The sequence below is a fragment of the Scomber japonicus genome, chromosome 15 (genome assembly GCF_027409825.1).
Source record: "Scomber japonicus isolate fScoJap1 chromosome 15, fScoJap1.pri, whole genome shotgun sequence".
Classification (NCBI taxonomy): Eukaryota; Metazoa; Chordata; class Actinopteri; order Scombriformes; family Scombridae; genus Scomber; species Scomber japonicus.
Genome location: NC_070592.1, coordinates 8959240 through 8981832, shown reverse-complemented (window position 1 = coordinate 8981832; position 22593 = coordinate 8959240). Strand labels below are relative to the sequence as shown.

The following is a 22593-nucleotide window of genomic DNA, read 5'->3' as shown; positions in this document are numbered from 1 at the left end:
TGATTCTCCCACTATATCACAAGAAAAGATAGAGTTAGACCTCTCACTCTCAGCACTCTCACAGATTTGATGCCCTGCTGAAGGAAGGTGGTGAAGGATGGGTAACATGCATACTGATGACCTACATGTAATGTGAAATCAATTTATTGTTGTTGGAGGCGTGAAGGGTAGTGATGAGGAAGAAATACCACATGGACTGCACCAAGTTCGGGGTAGTAACTACAAAAATAGCTTTTTGTACCCTATAAAGTTATATAATTATTATTCAGCTTTTTTCCTGTTGTGACCTGCCTGAAAGGGGCTATAATTGACATTTTCTATAATTGTAAATTACCTTTTGGTTCACTCTCACCACTCTCATAACCACAGGCAGCTGTTTTCAGTGATAAAGCTCTAAAATCCCACCGTACACTACCTGCTGAGCGCCAAATGGACACAGTTGGCAACTAACTGATAAACATAGTGGAGCATCTAGCAGCTAAAGAGCCAGATATTTCAAAAAACAGAGCTAAAAGAGAGTGACTATACACCAAGTAGATACATGACTCCAAATGAATGATAATTTTCATCTTTAACTGCTGGATGTGCAAATAAATGATTATCTAATAAGTTCACCATGTCAGTTTAAAAGGTGATGATGTGTCAGAGTTGTGTTTGCAACTTTTTTTGTGGCCAAAATAATCATATAACACAGGTTTTATAGATACAATTAATGTGAACTTCTACTGTTCAATTCATAAACTTATTATTTCCTGTAGAGCTTGATCACATTTTACTGGAATCATTTGGTAAATCTTCCAAATTGTTTCCCTCTGTTCTGCTAAGGATTTCATTACCAACAACTGCTCTGTTCATAATTTAGTCAAACTTAGAAGTACATCATCTTATTAAAGCCTGAATGATTTTATCCACTGCACACAAGAGAAATGCAGAGTCTACAGTTACAGTTTACACCTTAATGCACTGCACGCCAACATATTGTATCTACAGTAACAGTCTACTGGAGCGCTGTGAAAGAAAAGAAAGCTCCTCATTCAATAAAGCAATAACTCCTAAATGAACAAGCAGGTGTTTCTGTGGCATGAGCTTTCTATAGATTCTCATCAGGTCACATCACAGAGTTTGACCTTGTTCACTGCAGCACCACCAATCTATCAGAGGTCTCCAGATGGTGGAGTCAGCGAAGCCGCAGTATCTGGTGCCATTTTCCAGCCACAGCTGAGTCCCACAGGTGGTTGGTTAAAGTGGTTAACGTTGTGCTACTGTAGGTGCTTTTCAAATGCTAACTTTAGTCACGCTGGTTTCAGTTTGACAGTGAAAAGAATGATTAGAAGCCTCAGAGGCAAAATTAAGTCTTTCTGAAAGTAAAAAGGGGATGAATAGAGCTGTTAGAGTACTGAGCACTGAGTAGACTGTACATGGATTTGCATTTCACATTTTGCATGCAATACAATCCAACACAAGGCTGTTGTTGTAATACTGAGGTCACATGTTCCCCCAGCAGAACTACAGGCACCTACAACTTTTTGACCTGCTTAAAACCAATCCCCATAACATTATCATTGTTCAGATATATTTATATAGTCTCCCCACATTAGCTAGGCCCCTTCCTTATTTAATTGTTCGTCTCAAAACAGGTAATCATTGAGGCATTTAATGTAAAACATCCTTGAATCAGCTTTAAAAATGTGTAATTGTAGAAAGTAAAGTCCTCTTCGTGTTGTTAGTGCCACTCATTTCCAGAAATATCCTTCCTGTTGACATGACCTCTTTGTCATGTGACCTCCTGATAGCCCTGACCACATTACAAACAAAACATTGGCCTCAAAATTAATCATAGAGTTGCATCAACACTTCTCTGACACAGTCTTAATAAAAAATGTCAATTAAAATCAACTTCCACAAACACGGTTATCACATACATACCCTCTTTTCTTTTTGACCTCAGACATTCTGACTTGTCATAGTAGGAAAAGCACAAGTGTAACTAATAACATTTAGAATTCAAGTGACCCAGAAAGCCATCGAAGTGTGAAAGAGAGTCAGCATGCACATTACCAAGACCCTGAAACCAAAGAAGCCAAGTGGAATTCTGTAAACATTATTTTTTTATTATTATTATTATTATTATTATTATTATTTACACCTGTGTTTTTCCTTCTGTGACAATAAAATGTTTTACTACAGAAAAAAACCTCTATTGATGATGATGATGATGTTATTATGTCCGCCCTCCCGCTATTCTGTCAGACAGGTGTGGTTTTGGGTCTAGCTGCAGGTGGAGACCCCAGTCAGGCTGCAGGCGTAGCTGCAAGTTCTCAAGCTGATAAGCAGCCTCATAAATAGGCCAGTAACCATGCACTGCTCTGTTTTTGAGGCTGAGACTGCAGGCACATAACCCCTGACAGGAAGGGCAAGAGAAGTCAAACAGTGGACTTTGAGTTGGACTGTTAATGTTGTTTAATTTCTGCCTGAATGTGTGCACTGTATGACCCTCGCCGACTGGTGTGTTTGCTCATATTGGACTTTAAAGCCAAGTTTTACTGCGGAGGGAATAGCACAAGTTTGAAAATCAGGAAATGGACTTACACTAATTACCGCTTGACTTCAAGTTTTAACACTCCAAGGTGCTAATCTTGTTTCAGAGGTCCCTCAATAAAATATTAATATTTGCAAAACATGTGTCAGCTGATTTCATACTAAAATGGTCCGTGTTGAGGTATTTTAAAAATCCATATGAAACTCTAATGCTTATTACTGAATACTTAATTATATGTAATTAGTGCTGTTCCCTGTAGTGTAGAAAATGACATGTCAGCAGCTGACCGTTGTACCATCTACCCACGCTGTCTCACACTGGGCCAAGTCCGCCCACGGCCGAGTTACAGCAGAGCACCTGTGAAGTAGCAGCCATGAAGACTTATTGTTTTTTTCCCCTGAGTCGAGTCTGTCAGGGAGCATGCAGATCGTACACTCCTGTGCTCAGTCATACTTTTTATCAAAGTGACCCTATATCTCGATACTTCTCCTGCATCTACGTCCTTCTTCCTTCCATCACCGCCCCTCCCTTCCCTTCTTCGAATATTCTTTGTCGAATGCTTTCTTTCTGCTCCACTTTACTAAAATGCTCAGGGCTCTGTGCCAGTTATGGAGGACAAAAAAACCCCAGCATGTCTATCTGTTCGCACTCCCAATTGCTGTTCCCTTTTCTGCTTACTCACGGCTCATGGCTTAGCTTTGCACAATACAACAGTGTTCCCAACTATAAGCTGATTATTTTCTGTTAAAATGATTACACAAGGACCTATCTACTATAACTCCCTCTATTTTGTGTTTGGATGCATCTAATCACAAGGGAGGTGATCTTACAGTCACCGTAAGTTCATTTCTAGTGTTTATATATATATATGCAGTTCATCATCAAAAACTATACAAAGACCCAACATGAGCAACAATCCTCTATTACTATGAAGTATGTCAATTTTTCATTATTTCCTGCAAAGTACTGGCAGTTTCTTCAATGCCATGTTCGTCACAGGTTTGATTTCTTGGATTATTGGCAAACTGAGCAGCATCACTCCAAAAGAACTTAGGCTGTTTGTTTCCCTCTCAGTGAGCGGTGCTGTGGGCTGGAAGTTGTTTATTTGATCTATTTTATTTTCACTCCTGCAGTGACCAGACCTCTGTGCTTTTCCGAGGGATAAATCTCTGGTGCCTAGTCTCCGTGCGTTGCTGTAAACTAATGGAGAGTAAAGACAGAAGAGAGAAATACTGGTCTGACATCGCTGCCTGTGTTTGCACAGAGGTCAGCGAACTGAAGAGACAAGAGTCACAGAGGGGAAGCGAAGGAGGCATTAAAATGAAGAATGTGATGTGACTTTCGCTGTGGTGCAGAGAGCTGCAGAACAAAACAACAAAAGGATGACTACCTCCTTAATACAGCTCAGTTCAGCTTCACTTTTCACTTCTCAAACTATCAAATTCAATTGCTTGTGTCAGGATTAAAACTATATTAAGGAAATGTAGGGAAGATTATGGAGTTCTCAAAATGTATAGATCTTTCCCATTATGAAGCTAAATCCCTTAATTTTCTCACATTTAAATTCCCCATTTATAATGATGGAATTAAGGTATTTTAAATGGGATTTTAATGGATAAATCAATGGATTTAACTAAATGAAGGCAATTTAAATGGATGATTTGCACAGTTTAATAGTTTAACAGGACCAAAAAACACATAAAACCATACCTCAGTTTATACCTTTTTTAAAAGGCCTTCATTCTATATTTAAGGTGAAAATTCAGGTGTGGTTTTCAAACTTTTTGATCAGTTTTAAGGTCTAAATTAAGGAATAATTTATGGTATTTTAAGAGATCCTTGTTTTGTAGTGACTGTTCAAACCTTAGGTTGTAGCAGCCACACTAGCAGCACTATTGAATTTTGAGCTAAATATTGACATGCTGATATTTATTATTTATAGTGTTTACCACATGCACCCGTTCACTGTGGTTAGCAAGCTAGCATTTGCTAATTAGCACTAAAAACAATCTACTGCCAAGGCTGATCGGATTATCTTTAGCATGACCCAAAGTATTGGAGGAATTAAAAGTTTGACCTGCTTTGAGAAAAGTCAGGGGATCATCAGTTATAGTAGGCCTATTGTAAAGTATCACAAAGGAATCATAAAGGTCTGTGAACAACTATCGGAAGGATTGCCACTGAATTTGCTAAACATTTCACAATCTCATGCTGGCACTAAAGCAAAAGTCAGGGGATCCCCAAAGTCATTAGGCTTCATCACAGGGGGGAGTGTTAATGTTGGCACAAAATCTCATGGCAATCTATTTAATAGATGTTGAGATATTTCAGTCTGGTTCAAAGTTGCTGACTGACCAGCAGACAGACCTGCTGCTAGCCTGACTAAACATATGGACACTTGGCTTCTATTCAAGATGACTCAAGTTCGTCTAAGTTTCTATAATTCAGAAAAACCTCTTCCCCTGTCCTCACAATTTCTCTGCCTTGACATTATCACGCTCCTGTCACTTTTAATTTTCCACACAACTCTCTCTCTCTCTCTCTCTCTGTGTCATCCCCTCCCTCCCCCAGGGCTCCTCATCCTCTGGTCGGACCCGTAGCTTCTCCCTCCTCCCCCACCTAACCCCATCTTCATCCCCGGGTTCCCAGAGGCACCTGGGCCCCACGGCCTCACCCAGCAACATCGTAACCATCACCCACCACAAATCTCCGGCTGCAGCTCGGCGGGCCAAGAGTCAGTACCCAGGACGGCTGCTGGAGGTCAAAGAGGTGGGTTTCAAAGGCATGACGATATCTTAACCTTTGGCCTCTAGACTCCGCATGCAAAGCAGACTCGTGGGTGTGTGTTATCGATTTGGTAAGATGGCTTTAAAGGATAATTCCATCTCATCACAACTTTGGTCTTATATCCATAGTTTTGGCTTTCGTTCCTGCTAATAAGAACATTGTACTTGACAAACTAATCTCTGAGAAAAAACACTTCAACAGTCAGATAAGACAAGGAAGTGGTCAGATGATCAGACACATTGTAAAGAAGTATACAGTAGAATCAGATTATCTAAACCAACTAAACTTTTTTGGGTGGGGAAACTTCAAGTGAATGCACCTGAATTGTCAATAAGGTTCCTCATTGTGCAGGGAGTGCAGTTGGTCAAAGATGAACCAGGACCTCTTGTATGTAAACTGTGTTTCTGACATAGTTGGACTAATGATTTAACTGATTTTGTTTTGCTTCTGTTATCTAAATAGATTTGGCTAATTTTAGAGATCAACATCAGCTTGGGTGTTTCAGTTTCTGTGTTGGACTTGTTGGATGGTCGAATTGTGTCTGACAAAACTTTAAGAAACCAGCAGCCTGTCTCCTATTCTTCAATTATGTTTGTCAAATTTATGTGCACAACCAAGTGAAAAATTATCAAGGTCTTCTTGGAAAGACTGTCTAAAACAAGCAGCAACTACCATGATTCGAGTCTGAAGCCAATGGGGACATACCTCAAAGTGCAATACCACAGATGACCACTAGATGCTGCCTCCAAAAAATTCTGTGGCTCTAATTGACTCCTGTTCAAAAAATGCAAAGTCAATCCTTTTTGTTTAAACAACTCATCATGGTCTCAATTGATAAATTTGGGTCCTCTAATAATTGTGCTGTTGGTCATTTTGGAAGTTATTGTTCCGTTAATATGAATCAAAGGCATATAGTAGCTTTGATGTCTGCCGTGTAGGTGTTGACTGACAGCCATGTTTGACAGTTCACTCAGCTGCTGCTGTCCTCGGCTCTGGGACTCTGAGCAATATTTCAGTAAGCAATATTTCAGTACGTTTAATTTTAATGAAAGGTCCTGGCTCCAAGCGGGAAAGGTGGTGCCGACCATAAGCAGAAATTCTGGGCTTCAGACCAGACTGGCTTCAATGCAAACAAACAGATGTTGTCACACCTCGCTATGTCCACCTTTTTATATGCAGTCTGTGGTCTGAATGTGGCGCCATAACCCCCGTGTCTAAACATTTATCATCTCATCTCTCTTTATTATGGCAGGTTTTTTTTACTCCTTGGTGTGTGGTGTTGGGAAGAGCAATAATTATTTTGCTTTTAAACATGGTTGGATGACACACTACAGGAGCTAATTCAACCACCTCAGAGTTGTTGGACTTGAACAAGGAAAAAAAAACAAACAAACCCATAACCATAAAACTATACTTATTTTTACGTGGCCTGTGTCTTCAGAGCCTTTGGTCTCACTGGTCTCAGGTGGGTCGCTGGTGCAGTGAGTTCAGCAGATATTTCTGGCTTCCTGGCAGGCTTGACCCTGACTGCAGCGTGCTCCCTCTTTTACTGTAAGTTCAGCTTTGTTGGCATTTTTACTGCATATATCAATACTGATTAACATGGCTAGTGACAGAGGGAAGAGCCGGCAGAGTCGTTGAACTGTGTCTGTGTGGTGAACGTGTGCAAAAATCAACATACGAGATGTAAAAGTGTCAGCACTTGCCAAGAAGGTAAATTGCGAAGGTGATGAACAGGCGAAATGTGACTTCATCCATATAGATCATCTTTATGTGCCTGACCGTATTGTCCTGCTAATCCCTGAATGTAAAGAGCACAGCCTGTACATTTTTTAATAGATCTGTTTCCGTAAGAGTTTAAACTTACAGACCTGCAAGCACATCCTGAGTTAATTAAAAATCCCTCCACTTGAAATTTCCTATCAGTTTGTGACTTAGTTTGAAGTTGAAATCCTCATTAATTCTCTCCGCCTCAGTCACCAGACCTGTCAGTTCTGGTTACCACTTGGCCCTCATCTGCTACATCTCCATACACCCGACGCAGTCATTCACCATTCTCTGCTTATCTTTCAAGAGAAGATTGTTTTTTTCCCCCTCCTTGCCTCTTAATAGCCTGTCTGCACTTGGTTTTATAGTGATTAATTGCAAAAGATTAGGCTTGAAGTTGAGCTTGCCAAGTGAAAATGATAAAGACATGATGAAGACATGATTGTATGCTTGCCTGGCAATCTACTTTATAGCCATTACCTGCAGCATTTTTGCTTTCTGCCTTTTCAGTTTAGAAATGAAATGTGCTTTTTGGACTGTCGCCAGGCAGCTGTGCATCTGGCCGGTGAATTATGGAGATAAGATGACTTAGCAGTTGGGAAGGAGGACGAGACGTGGACATGGAGAAACAAGAAGCTTTCTAAATGTAAAATAGTTTTCTACATGTAAGCAGTCGGTACACAGGAGGGAAATACAAGCAGAGAGGGAAGAGGTCAAATCTTCTATCATATTTAATCTTCAGATGATAGCTTCTGAGATGTTCCCATTTTTGTCTTAGAGTTTAGATGTAAGCTGTTCAGCTGTGAAAACAAACGGTATATTTCCCTCATTATGAATATCTGTGGCTCCTTTTCTTCTTCTTTCTTCTTTTTGGCACTTCAGCCTTTATTGACAGCACAAAGTTGCATGAGAGGAATACAGAAAAGGTCTGGATTAAGCTGGCGTTGTTATAATCACATAGTGTGGATCGTATTGCATCATATTTCCAGGAAAGCCCTGATATGTGGTCTTTTAAATTACTCACTTTGACCAGCTAAATATAGTTCAATAATCTGATTATCAAACTAAATGTAATACCTCCATTTTCATAAATTATAACAGAAATTTATTGTATAATCCTTAAAAGTTAGGAGCGTTCTGGTGGCCTATGGGTTAAAATGTGTAGAATAAACTGTAGTCTCAACATCTTTGGTTTCTTTCCAGCACTGGACATTTGCCACATGTTGTTGCTCCTTCCTCTTTAACCTCATTTCCTGTAACCCAGGACCCCCAGGTGATGCATAAATGGTGATAAAGCATTTAATAATTGATAGAAAAGTGATAATAATTGTATTTACAAATGAATAAATGAATCCATAAATAAATAGACAAAATTATTTATTTTTGAATCTAATGTCAAGTATAGGCAAAGATTGTATTGAAGGTAATTTGCACAGATTATTGACCAAGCTAATGCCTTTATTACGCCTTGAAAATACAATTAATTTAATTACCTCTTATAATTTTGTTCATTATCGATTAATCTATTCAATATTTTTCTATGAATCAGTTAATCATTTATTCCAGACATAGCGAAAATTGGAGCTACGAGAGTTCAAGATGACTCTTTAAATTCCTTGTATTGTGCAAGAAACTGTGCAGAACTCAAAAGTTATTCATCTTGCAGTGATATAAAACAGAACAAAGCAGCAAATCCTCACATTTAAAAACTGAAATTGATGAATGTTTGGCTTTTTTTTTCAATAAATAGCTTATTTTCTATTTATGAATTGTATGAATGTATGCTTGTCAATTGTTTAGCTGTTATATGGTGTTCATTCAGAGACAATGGAGGCACAGTGTTTTGACTTTGCTGGCCAGCTGAAGGTTGCAGGCAAATGAAGGCAATCTTTCACCTGTAGTTATCAGACTGTGGATTCAGAATAACAAAGACGACTCTCATCTTAAACTGGGACAAAGAAGCTTTGTGCGAGTCTGCCAAATAGGACGCTCTAGTACACCACAGGCTAAAAAAACCCCCCCCCCACTTCTTGCCTAATAACCTGTCATGTAATTGAAAACTCACAATAGGATTTAAGTACCTTGTATCACTGTGTCCCCTCTCTTATAGCGGCTCTAGCAGGGGAGTAGACTGCCAAATCTTTAGCTAAACAGTGTATTGAAAACTTGGCATTTACCTCAATGGTTCATCTGGGTCCTCTGCTCGTTATTCTGATGCCACACTTGAAGAAGCATCCATATTTCATGCAAAGCTCTTTCTTTCATGCCTTTCTTGCTTATCGAAAGGCCTGGCTGGCTTCAAGTAGTTAAATTCCCCATTCAGATCCACCACGCTGTGTCTGCCTCATCACACTAAGAATATCTTGCCTAAATGATTCACTGTATGACAGAAAGGGAGCAACTAGCTGTCGGTGCGAGTGGAATAATTTCTCACCTCTCAGGAGCAGTGTCTGTCTCCTCAAGTGAACTTGGGACAGTTTGAGTAAATACTGAGCAGATGGTGCGATCATTAAGCAAAACAAACACTCCTTTTGGTGCTTGTGTTTCCTCCACAGACGGAGAAAACAAGGCCCTCTGTGATGTGTGATTCAATCTCCGTTTGACTTCACATTCTTTTGGTGCAAAAGAATCGGGTTGCTGCTTCCTGTGACCTGATTCGTGCAGTATCTGCCATCATTTAGCTCGTCTCATCTCTCTGTCTCTCTGTCTCTCTGTCTCTCTGTCTCTCTCTCTCTCTCTCTCTCTCTCTCTCTCTCTCTCTCTCTCTCTCTCTCTCCTCTCTCTCTCTCTCTCTCTCTCTCTCTCTCTCCCCATCCACTGTTGCTTCCTCGCTCAGCCTCCAACCTCCGTCCCTCCCTCCACTTGTCGTTTGCTGTTCTCTTTCCTTTATTCATAACAGGCCCATAAACTTATCTGACGGGTTTTGGCACAGAGCCGGGAGGATGCTGGAAACGACAGTAAAGGAGTCTGCTTGCACTGAGATTTATGCACCGCCGTACACAGTAGAGACCAGAAAGCTGCTTGGTGCTGATTATCAGTAGATTTATAGTCAAACGGCAGCATTGGGGGTCTTTCTGCCCTACCTGCTATTTATCTCGTGGTCACTATCGCTGATAATATTCATAAACACCACTCTGTTATACTTCCTATAAGATACCTCCCTCTACCTTTCCATCCTGACACAGATACACACAATTTTGGCCCTCTTTCAATCTGTCATGGAGGGAAAGCGGTCTCTGCACATCAGTGAGCCTCGGCATGATCTGCCTCCTCAGCTCCGCCCTGTTGATTCACGTCCCGCTTGCACTCACTGAACCGTCCTCGCACCAGGCAGGAGGCCCATAGATGCAGCACAGACTTGAAGTTTGACAAAAATACGTGATTATTATTGTCTTAATAGGATTAAAGCAACCTCTGCTCACATGGCTTAAAGGCTCTGCTAGTCACAGAAGGTGCAATAACTAAAAATAATTTCTGCACAATCTATTAATAAATTTACAAGCCTTTAGTTATATATCTGATATTTGACTTATTTACCTAAAACTGCGATTAAAATGAGGGATTTATATTGAATTCTGATGTGACAGAACCACGAGCATATTTCCAGGTTCATTAGATGTTCAGACCCAAAAAAAACCCCAGCACTGCTTCAAAACCCTCAAGGGTCTGTGTTTGGGGGGGTTGTTGTTGCTTCATGAAGTGGAGAGATAAAGAATTATGACCCAGGTAAGGCCAGTTTCTAGTTACACCACACGTTTGACTGCTTATCAGACTTCAAAACATGCAGCAGTTTAAAATATTACGAGGCAGGATTTTACTACTCTGGCAGAGGCGACAGTGACTTAATCTTCCAAGTTGACACATGCCAGGTAAATGATTTGTGTTTTGACAGGTGCAACTTTTTTGAGTTGGATGAGGACGTCCCTGTATTTATTTGCCAGACCCCTCTCAGAACCCGGCTGTGTAAATGCGTTGGTCTCTTTTTCTTCTGAAGTAATGCTGTGTTTATATCAAAGGATGGATTTTAGAAATTTGAAAGCTTTCTCTGTTCATGACTGGCGAGCATTCACATCATCTGATAGCTAAATGGTTGAATGGGAGACTTTTGTGGATGTGAGGCATCCATGTTTGTTTGGTTTGGTACTTTTGTTTTGATATATTAGAGCTTGCAGAAAAATTTCCATGATGTAAGCATGACTTGAATGTTGGTGCTCATTACAATCTAGATTATGATTATTAAAGGTAACTCTGATATTACTATACTTCTCACACTTTACATTACAGTGTAGATATGTGTGATGTGATATTTGATCTGCACTTGATCTTTTGAGTCCAGTGTAGATTAAAAATATTTTGTTGTGCTGAAAGCAATAATTGCAGCACTGACATCTCTGAAAGGCAGCACTGAAACAACAACATATGGATGAGCCCTCTCTTATGTTCAAAGCACAGGCCATTGCCATGCTGTCACCTTCTATCCATCTGGCCATCCATGCATGCATCTGTCTGTCTGTTGAATGTGTGACGGTGGAAGTCAGACCACATAACCGTCTCTCTTCAGCTGGCTTGTCACAGCCGACTGATGTGAACTCATCAAACGCCTCGACTCGCGGTGCAGCAGCACCATTGGGCAGTTACACTGCCGCTGCAGAGCTGGATCACTGGGGTTAGGCTATTTCTGGAAGCAGCACTGGTCCTGTTGGCTCCAGAGAGCTGTGTGTGTGTGTGTGTGTGTGTGTGTGTGTGTGTGTGTGTGTGTGTGTGTGTGTGTGTGTGTGTGGTAGTGGGGAGCTGCCATTACTGTAAGCTCACTGCTTTAAAGGCTTGTAGCAGTGGACTGCTGCTTTTTGTCTTCATGTCTAATCATATAAGTTGCTTAGAAACCAAACATCAACATACATGCAACATGTAACTAAAGACATATTAACATAAACAGGAATTGGTGTTTTGTTGTCTCTATTTTTACACATCTGAGATATTTTGTGTTGAATTATACAGTATGAAAGAAGAAATTTGCATTTTATATAAAATATTCATTGAGTTGTGTGTGTCTGTGTTTGACTATGCCCGTACATACGTGTGTGTGTGTGTGTCTGTGTTTTTTGAGAGGCTTGAAGGTGACTTATTTAATTTAGCCTGATGATCAAAAGTCTGTGGTGTGTGTGTTTCCTTAGTGAGTCCGCCATTACGGAGGGATGGCTTTCTCTTTTTCTCCTTTATCTATTCACCTATAGATGTGTATATAAATATAGAGCACCACATTTTTCATGTTTGAATAAAAATGTCATCTTGTTATATTAAAAGGTTGCTGCATTTTTCTCTCAACCACATGACACCCAATGGCCGTGTTCTTTTTGAGCATACTGTGTGATATGGGTTTTTTGAGCTATTTAAGGTTGCATAGCAACACATTTGCTTGCCAGCTTAGATTGCCACCCTCTAAGGGCACCTTAAGTTTAGTTTACTTCTTGCCAGTGTCTTAATTTTATGTCTGCATTTTCACATCACATCATATGTAGACAACAGTTTGTAAGTTTTCCTTTATACAAAGCTGAGACTGGTGTATTTAGACTAGCAGATGCTGTGAACTGGAACCAGAACAATGACTTTTCTGGCTTGTTATATTCGCCAGTATATTATTAATCCACCTTTTTTCATTCTGTTTTTCCATCTTCTGTTTCTATAATTTTGCTTTCTTGGTCTGTTTTGTACACACATCTGTTGCATGTCTGTCCGTCCTGGGAGAGGGATCCTGTCTCTGTTGCTCTCTTCCATTTTTTCCCTGTTAAAGGCGTTTTTATGGAGTTTTTCCTTATTTGAGTTGAGGCTCTAGGGATAGAGGATGTTATATTAATGCACAGATTGTAAAGCCCCCTGAGGCAATTTTGTGATTTTGGGCTATACAAATAAAATTGACTTGACTAGCTTATTACAGATACATCATGGTCTCGGTTTATGTTGACTGGTAAGTAACTAGAAATTGCTGTACAGAAATAAGAGAAATGTATGTTAGAAGTAGTTTTGACAGTGATGCCATTATGCAACACTGACAAGTATCCTCCTGAGAACTTATTTGGGTACCAAATCTCATCCTATGGTATTTTTCAAAACTCTCAAATAACCATATCGGTCTTAAAACTACATTATCAGTCAGGCTGTATGTGACCATTATTCATGATAAAGGTATCAAAACATCAGCAGAAACTTATGAAGTTACTCTTGCAGCATAAGTCACTTCTCTGCTATCATTCATAATCTCAGTATGAGTCACATTTTCTTCTCATTCCTCAAAACTCCCTCAATCTTACATATTTGTGCACTGGTATGCACGTTGAAGCACTTTTTGCGTTCACTTGATAAGCCACAGTACTGACTTTACAAAATACATATTCTTAAGCTTCCGAGCAAACCAGATTTATCTCTTAACCCTCCTGTTGTTCTCGAGTCAAGGAAGGAAGGGAGGAAGGAAGAAGGGAGGAAAGGAGGAAGGAAGGAAGGAAGGAAGGAAGAAGGATGGAGGAAAGGAGGGAGGGAGGAAGGAAGGAAGGAAAGGAGGGAGGCAGAAGGAAGGAAAGGAGGGGAGGAAGGAGGGAGGAAGGAAAAGAGGGAGGAAGGCGGGAAGGAAGAAGGAAGGAAGGAGGGAGGAAGGAAGAAAGGAAAGGAGGAAGGAAGGAAGGACAGACTGAAGGAAGGAAGGAAGGAAGGAACAGTCAGACGGGGTCAATTTGACCTGGGAGGACGACAGGAAGGTTAAATATGAGTATTTTGAACTCGGATATCTCGATGTAAGAATTTTGTCACAGTACAATAGAGAAAGGTAATAAAGTACAAAGTCCAGAGTTATATGAAGACATAAAGTGCAGTGAAATCATTTATTTGCTTCTGTGGGTATCAGTCAATATCTGTCTCAAGGATTTTATTTGTGAAACAATGTGTGAAATGAAACAGCAAGTTCTTATTATCTGAAGGGCACTGTGAAAATGATCGGGTATCAGCATGCTGAACACTGAGATTCTATAAATAACAACCATTGGAAACAAAGGTTTGAGCTGTGTCTGCCTGAGGACTCCAAACATTCGACCCAAGTAAATAGCTGAATAATTGGACAAGCTCAATGCTGCTTAGAAAAAAAAAAACACCTTTATATGAAAGTCTATGCCGCATATAACACCAGCGCAACAGCTTTCAGCGACTCCAAAATACTTCTGTGTACTGATGCAGGGAGACAGATGTGCTATTGAAGTGCATGCGGAGGACGAGTGGTTGTGAAGCCATACAATATTAATGAACACAACATTTCCAAGCTGATAAACAACCCAGATTCATTAGCCCCAAGAGAAGCGTATTACCCACTAGCGAGAACCAACTTTGTCTTCTTCCTTTTGTGATACATTTAGACTCTTGATAAGTGAGTCATACAGAAATAATTCTCACAGTAAGAATTGTTCTGTCTGTGGGCGCAGAGGGGTAAAGTTGTCTTGTTTGAAAACTTTTTGCAGCTTTTTTTTTTTTTTTTTTGGCACTTCATTCCTGGAGCAGATGGTTGAGCGGCTCTGTTGCTGTCTGCTGTCAAAACTGAGATGACACCACTAGAATTAAGTTTTATTACTTCCTACACATTGGTTGAACAATATTAATGTATGAGATGGTTAAAAATGGTGTACAATGTCACATTCATATTTATTATGTCTATGTTGTCCTTATACAACCTCTCAGTTCTGTCTCCTCATATGACAATTCATAATTATATGCTGATATGAAAAGACGAAAAGGTCAGTTATTGAAAATGAATCTTAATTTGCTGCTTGAAGTTTTTAATGAGCCTCAACTTTTTAAATACTTTGACACATCCCATTAATCCAGTCTGAAGAAGAACAGGTTGCTCCAAATGTCTCTCACCTGGTTTCCCATTAAACCAGTATCTACACTGGGAGCTAAACTGTGCTGACTTTATTTTTTCTTTTATGACTTTTGGTTCTTTGGTCGAAAGTTTTCGTTCCAGACGTGTGCCTCTACTGCACAACTTTTTAATAACACATCCCATCCTAATGAAACACCACACTCACTTCTAATTAGGTCTGCAATTAATGAATCAAAAGAGGAAATGGAAATGAAAAGATGGGCTTAGCATTATTTTAATTTCTTAAAAAAACCAACAATGTGTAAGTTTGACTCTAAATACTTTACAGCATGACCTACCTTGTCTTGTTTATATCCAAAAAAACAGGTCACATATATATAGTTTCACTTCTATAACACCTGGGCACTGCAGTTTTTAACATGGTGGTACTAATGAGGCTAACGTAGCTGATAGAAATTGACATGGAAAAAGAACTATAAACACCAGGAAAAAGTTTTGTATTTGGGTGTTTAAATTTAAATTAGACAGAGTTAAATGTATAGTTCGATTTTTTTTTCTTTTACATAAAATGGTTCACCAAGTTACTCACCAGTATAATATTGATTGACTCTTAGCCATCACGTGCTATGTCATACAAAATGATCATTAACAATAGGGCTGATGATCTAATGAACATTTAAGTTGGATTTGGTTTAATGTTTCATTGCAGCCAAAAATGTTTTCTGGCAAGGCCGGCTGAGAGATCCAGTTATGGGGCTCATGGCCTCACCTTTATGAAAATCTGCAGTCCAAGCCTCGATTTGAGTAATTGATACCATATTATGCGGGAAAAACGATTTATCCCTTTATATCAGTGGCTTACCGGTAATATACTCCATGACCCCAGACTGGTAATGTATTCTAACAATGTATTTTAATGCCTTACATCACTGTTCTCTGCCAGGTGATGTCCCAAGCAGAAGGACAACAAAAGAACCTTGTCCAGTCCATTGACTCACTACCCACCAAAGGCCCCCTCTCCTGTCTGGACCAGGATCTGCTGCTGCTCAAAGCCACGTCGGCCGCCACCCTCAGCTGCCTGGGAGAGTGTCTGACCATCCTCCAACAGACCCAGAGCCACAGCCAGGCACCACCTCAGTCCCAGGCCTCCCAGCGCAATCACGGAGCCCCCTCCGGTGAGTTCGCCCTGGGCCCCGTTCCAGTCCTGCTACTGGAGCCCCCGACCCCTCCATCTCCCCCACCCCCCTTGTCCTTCCAGTGCCCTCTTCCAGAGCCCAACATCAGCGGCAAGGGCCAGCTGGGGCAGCTGGACTGTGGCTCTTGTCCTTGCCTGATGGGTACCATGAACTTCAATGTGTGCAGTAAATGTTGTTGAATGTTATATTTGGTGCATTTGTGTGTTAAATTGTTTTTATTTTGTTCCATTTATGTTTTGTTTGTTTTCCAGAGATTAGTTGTTTGTTCTTTGTTTGTGGTTGTTGATGCAGATTTTCCATTCATTGCTGTGTTGTGTTCAATGTCATCAGTTGCATTGAAATGCCAATAGTTCCTCAAAATCTTAGTGCCAAGTGTAAGCATGAATGTGAAGTGTGTATGAACATGAATTAATCGTCAATATTGTTTACAGAGTTCTTGAAAGCATTTCAGTCTATGGCCCTACATGCATGTCAGAGAAAAAAATCAGGGTCTATGTGTGAATAAGTAAACCTAACTAGAAAAAACAAGTACTATGCACTTCTAAATCTCCTCAAAAGATTAAGTCTTTGCCAAAGGAATCCACACTGGTGCCTAAAACTGTCAGACCTCTGCCATGTTTAACCCTCTTTGTGCCAGATCATTATGGATCCAATAAAGTTCTTTCAATTTAAACCTTCTGCTGCCTGAGGGTGGTTCTATGGGCCTAACACAAAGGATTAGGATTAAGGTGGAAGGTAGACCCCAAATACAGGACATATGTCAACTTGAGTTAACAAAATGCTATCAACCAATTCTAATTTCCCTAGTTATAAGAAAACAAATGTTGTCTTTTTACATTTTCTAAGTCACTGTAGAACAGCATGATTGAGGTTTTTGTCAGTGAGAAGGTGAAGATTTGATTTAAAGGAATACTCCTCTGAAAATTGGCATTATAATCAGTGCCTGGAGGCTTGAAAGGTGGCTAGTTTGTAGCTGCTGTAGTCAGATTGGATTCACAGCCGTTACAATGGATCCCAATGGCGACTCAGAGGTCAAGGCAAAAATAAGTGTCCAAACTGTCCATAGAAACTTCTTAAACACTTGCAGCACTATTCCCGTCTCTGCTGTTCATCTGTATCTTCACTTCCAAACAGTCTTTTGCTAACTGAACTACTTCTGTTTTACACTATTGCCTCCTTCAGTTATTCATTTGAAAAAAACAAGGATTGTCTGAAAGATGCTGAAAATGCATATCAACAGTGAAGAAGCTGCTGCAGAGGTTTTTTGTGGAAGTTTCTAGGGATGATTTGGATTCATAAGGGTTAAGACCAAAACAGTGTGATCACAGATACAAGCAGCCGCAATTAATTTCCTTTGCAGGGCAACTTGGAGTGGAACCACTGCTCCTTCACTTGAAAGAAGTAAATTGAGGTGGGATCTGATTGGGATTCCTCCTGGACGCCTTCATGTGGAGGTACTCCATGCATGTCTTGATCTAAGGAGACCCTAGGCAGACCCACAGAAAATGCTGGAGGGATTATACTGTGATTTTCATTTGGCCTGGAAACATCTCGGGATCCCTAGGGATAAACTTGTACGGGCCGTCTTGCTTAGCTTGCTGCTGCCGCTACCTGATCCCAGATAAGTGGCGGAAAATGTGAGGATGGTTCATTTTGATGCATGTTTTTGTCGTGGCATTTGGGTTGCCATTGGAGTCCATTGTAACTGCTGTGAGTCCAAACATTCACAGATTGTCCTCTGAAGGAGCAAGCTACAATGTTTTCTGAGACATCTTTTAAGCCCTACAGGTGTATGCTTTCAGGGTAATATTCCAACGCCATCTATGACTTTGGGATGGTCTTTTGGGTTGTGGGTTTTGGATGGGTGACAGATTCTAGCCAATCTGTCGGCCTTGACAGTTTGTCGGTCTTCTCTTTGCGCCAACAGTCACCCTGCCCTATACCTGTTCTTCAGACAGGGGGTGGTGTGGAGTGGGACCGCCGGGCCGCAAGTACAAACCTCTTTCCTTCCGCTGTTTGGCTGATAAGTCCTGTGGGGGTCCAGCTGCTCCCCGCTTACGGCATGTACCCCCCACACCCCAGTGAGGAGATTTTTGTTAGGAATCATGAGTTTTGCCGAGTGATGGGTAACGTGGCTCACCGGCATGGGCAGCATCCAGATTTGATGCAGCTGATAAAGGGAGTGGCTGGCTGGTCGGTTGGTTGGTTGTTTGAATGGTTCAATTACGCCCACACAAGAAAGCTTTACCACTGCATGGGAAAATTAAGACTTTGGTAGTGAGCCGAGCATGAGGTTGGACTGAGTTTGGCTGGCACGATGGTCCCTCCGGGCTCCTTGTTACTAGAAAACCAGCGCCGCTTGGTTGAGTCAACTTCAGTAATGGCAAAGAATGTCAAAGGAAGTTAAAGGATCTCTCTCTGGGTAAACTCCCACCAGAAACCTGCCAGTCACAAACCAGACAGCATATTATCAGCTGATGGCACGGAGGGTCTTTGCTGCTCGCTCTCGCTCTTATTGGATCCCCCTCCCTCCCCTCTGTCACCTCCATCAAGAGCTTGAAGCCCAACCCTCTCTCACCCACTTGCTCAAAATATTTTCCTTTAAGGAAATGAAAATCCATAAAGGAAATTAATTTACTTTGCCACCAGCTAACTAGTCCCCTTAAAGCTTAACACAAATGATATAAAGTTGTACCTTGATTGAGAAAAATGGAGATGGGAGTTGAATGACACTTATTTATTAAGAGAAAATAAAAAAGGCAGCAGACACATGAAAGGATAAGAGTTGGATATGAAAACAATACACAATTTGAAATGATGTCACAGCCCAGAAATGGAAGGCAATGGAAAACCATTGGAAACATTTATTGCATGAATGTTTGTCTCTCTACTGTTTGATCTGCGCCAGCCTTTTGATTCACCTGCATGCCTCTATCCAATGACCCACATACCCCTCTGCTCACTGAGTGTTTCTGCTTCTGGTGCTTAATTGTGACATGTCAAGAGAAAGTCTCCAAGAAGACATATCTATTTTGGATTTTTAAGAAACAAGCTACCTGCTTATAAGAAATCATTATTTCTACCACAAACATGAACTATTTGCAGTGATATTTTCCCTCCTTACACGGGCAACCACTGACTTTAAAATGTCTCCAGTATAACCTTTTCAAAATACAGCTCAAAAATTTAATTTTCACAGCAATAACAACACACTCGCACATACTGTATACTTCTGCCTCCGGGCTGAGCCACCCCCACTCATGTCTCTATGGTGCAAGCGTCCAGGATCACCACTACTGTTCAGGTTCCTGTTAGTCAAACTGTCAGTTGACCAGAGACCCGGCCTGAGGGCTATTTCAGTGCATTTTATCAAGACAGACTAGCCTCAGGCTCTCCAGCATGCCGACCTGTGTCAGCACAGCTTGCTTCTCACTAATGGACATCAACAAACGTACTCTTGGTGCATTAGACCTTTAACCCAATTTGAGAGCTGGGATTGGAGATGAGAAGGGCTTTTGGTACCTCTCCATTAGCAGTACAGTACTTTGAAACGTGATCATCTACTGTGATGTATTATAGAAGCTTTTAAATAAAAGTTGCTTCTCGGTTTTAGGTTTATTCATATGAACTGCAAATCACATTATGTTTATACAGGCATTTGTGATGAGTCTGCTTGCACAGGAAATGCAAAATGTATCAAACACCTGACAGTACAGTCTCCCTGCATTAAATACAGAATTAATAAAGTAGTAAGGTCATAGGTGACCGACTTTGATGTCTGTTTTTACTGCTGTAGTTTGTAGTGTGATTAAGCAGTGGTTGAGTAAGGAGCCTTTAGTAAATATTGTAACAATTGTTGATGTAAAGTAATCAGTCTCCTGTGTTTGGCATGGAGATTTTTCATCTGATAACATAATTTTCTCATGGATTTGCAATTTAGCCCAAAACTATTTAAAAAATAGTGATGGTTAGATGTAGAGTGATGTTTTTAAAATCAATGACAGTTCACATAAATATCAACCTTATTTATAGATCACAATATGACAAATCTATAGAAAAATTACAATGAACTGTAGCAACAATTAGTCAATTAGTCGATCAACTTATGCTTCTTAAATGTGAATATTGTCTGGCTTCTTTAGTCTTCTATGATAGTAAACTGAATCAACATTTTATGTTGCATCCTAGGTTTTGGGAAACAGTGATTGACTTTTTTTTTTTTAATTTTGGAGGCCAAATTACACATGAATTCATAATGAAAATAATCATTCATTTTAGCCCTATTCCACTGTCATGCCTGGCATCAGACAAAACTCATTTTGTGTATAAAACAAATCACTAATTTTGCTCAGGAGTATTAGTTTGGACGGCAGAATTTTGTAAAACATTAACACACATTGTTCATGCACAACACAATACTGATAAAACTGAATTATCAACCAGACTTAGTTTGATGTCTCTTAAGCCTCCACATCTTGGTTATTCATGCACAACATAATACCGTAAGACTCAACTCTTGTAACTGCATTTTCGTTTAAAGTAGTAGCTGCTTAAATTTAGAGTAATACATTCTGCAGTGTTATTAAATGTGCAATGTAGAAAACTCAAAAATCATGACGATGTAATCCAAACACATTAAAACAGCGCTAGCGAAGAGAAACAGCTGTTCATTGTTCATCCGCACAACACTGACTAACTGAAACTCGTATAAAGAGATTATTTCTTAACAACACTGCAAAATACAACCTCCAAAATGAGTTGACTCAACACCTCTGACAGTCCAGAGAGGCTCAGTTCTTGATTGTGTATTGATTTTTAAATGCCTGAACAACTACAGTCACTGACATACAATTGTTTCAAGGCTTTGTCATCATATGCGGCCGACAGGGTTTAGATTTGTTCTTTATCTGTGGAACATTTTATTGTTTGTGGCCCAGACTCTACATGAATCATCATTCTAGTCAATTCTGTTTGTTTGACCTGAATTGAGTCATTGCATTGCAACAGGACAGGATGTCGCACAGAACAAATATTAAATTTAAACAGACACACAAGGGCACACGCACGTTTGTAATTTCCTGGTGTCTGGTCTCTTGTCAATCACACACCCTCATTTCAGCTTGAGACCTGTTATTAAATGTCAGAAATAAATCAAATTTTCTCCCACATCCCTCTTCGATCCTTCTCGTCAGTTTCATCCCTTATCAAAAATCGAGCATTAATACACACAAATCAGCAGGATACATCTTATAGTCTTGAGTCTCAATTATCTCCTCCTCCACTCTTTTTATCACTAGAAACTGGCACATGGCCCTGACAGTGCACTTGTCGTTTTTTCAGATGGTGTTCCTGTGTGGACTGTACCAAAGTCGCCCTCAGGGGAGCAGTTGAAGAACGGCGGTCTGACTCCTCTGCGATCAGCCGAGCCCTCCCCGGCCCTCAGGAAAAGGAGCCTGTCCCATGGTGCTGAGGTGAGACACGTTATGTCACTTTTTCAGTTATCACCCCTGTCGTTTGTCTCGCTCTTTTTTGTGTGTGTTTTTTTGCGGATTTCTCAGTGTATTAGAGATCTCAGTTCACAGGCGTAAAGAGTCTCAGACGTGGGACTGAGACAGCTGCAGGGCTACACAATTAATCCAGAACATGTCGACTTCAAAGTGTTTCAAAGGTTACTGTACAGATTGTTGTCGGTAAAAGATAATCATACTAATTACAGTGAGAAATTCCTTCTTGTATCAGCCAATGGTTTCCCCCTAACCTTTATTTTTCTGGTAAACATTTTCCAAAGGACGTTTTCAGATATATTTTATTCATGTTTTTTTGGCAGTCATTGCACAATTTATTCTACCTATCTTTTAAAGTTGACTTTCTTGCTGTAGCAGAGTGAAATAAAAATTGAGGGTTTCTTTGCAAGACACAAAATCTCCTCTGTGTTCCAGCAGGCTCAAACAAATCAGTGGTACTGACATTATTGAGGCATTTGAGGATTGTCTTGCCTTTGCCCTTGTTGCTCAGCAAGAGAAGCACTCAACGCTTCTGAAACTTTTAACAGAGTTGCTGTCAAATAAGTGGGTCACGCAGCATAGAGCCAGAACTGAGCCGATCCCAGGAGGAGGCTTCATGAATTCCTGTCTGCCTGCTGCAGAGAGGGGCTGTCTGAATGTCTGGACCACCCTGTATCAATGACAGAAAATGGAGAACAGGTGATAGTGACGTAATCGTGCGTCAATTGGGCGGAGAGTGAGAGGCGGTGGATGAGGGGGGGTGAGACATCGGTTACTTGCTTTCTGTCCCAAATGAAAAGCAGACCTCTTAATAATTAATTTAACTGATCATCATCAATGTAAAAGAACAAGTCCACCCTAAAGGAGCATTGCTGTATGAATAAAACGTTCTAATATTATCATGAAATATATAAGGTTGTTCTTTCCTTTATATAGCAT

General features: G+C 40.4%; 1 protein-coding gene across 3 annotated transcripts in view; it reads left to right on the top strand.

Moving 5' to 3' along the window:
• LOC128374087 (oxysterol-binding protein-related protein 10-like) overlaps nucleotides 1-22593 on the top strand; it is an 81665-nt gene that overhangs the window by 33727 nt on the left and 25345 nt on the right. For 2 of the 3 annotated variants that reach the window (XM_053334331.1, XM_053334333.1), the window contains 3 exons: nucleotides 5111-5308; nucleotides 15898-16129; nucleotides 21491-21621. In XM_053334331.1, coding sequence (XP_053190306.1) covers nucleotides 5111-5308; nucleotides 15898-16129; nucleotides 21491-21621 — 561 coding nt within the window. The remainder of the gene's footprint in view (nucleotides 1-5110; nucleotides 5309-15897; nucleotides 16130-21490; nucleotides 21622-22593) is intronic. The other variant, XM_053334332.1, reaches the window with a different exon arrangement.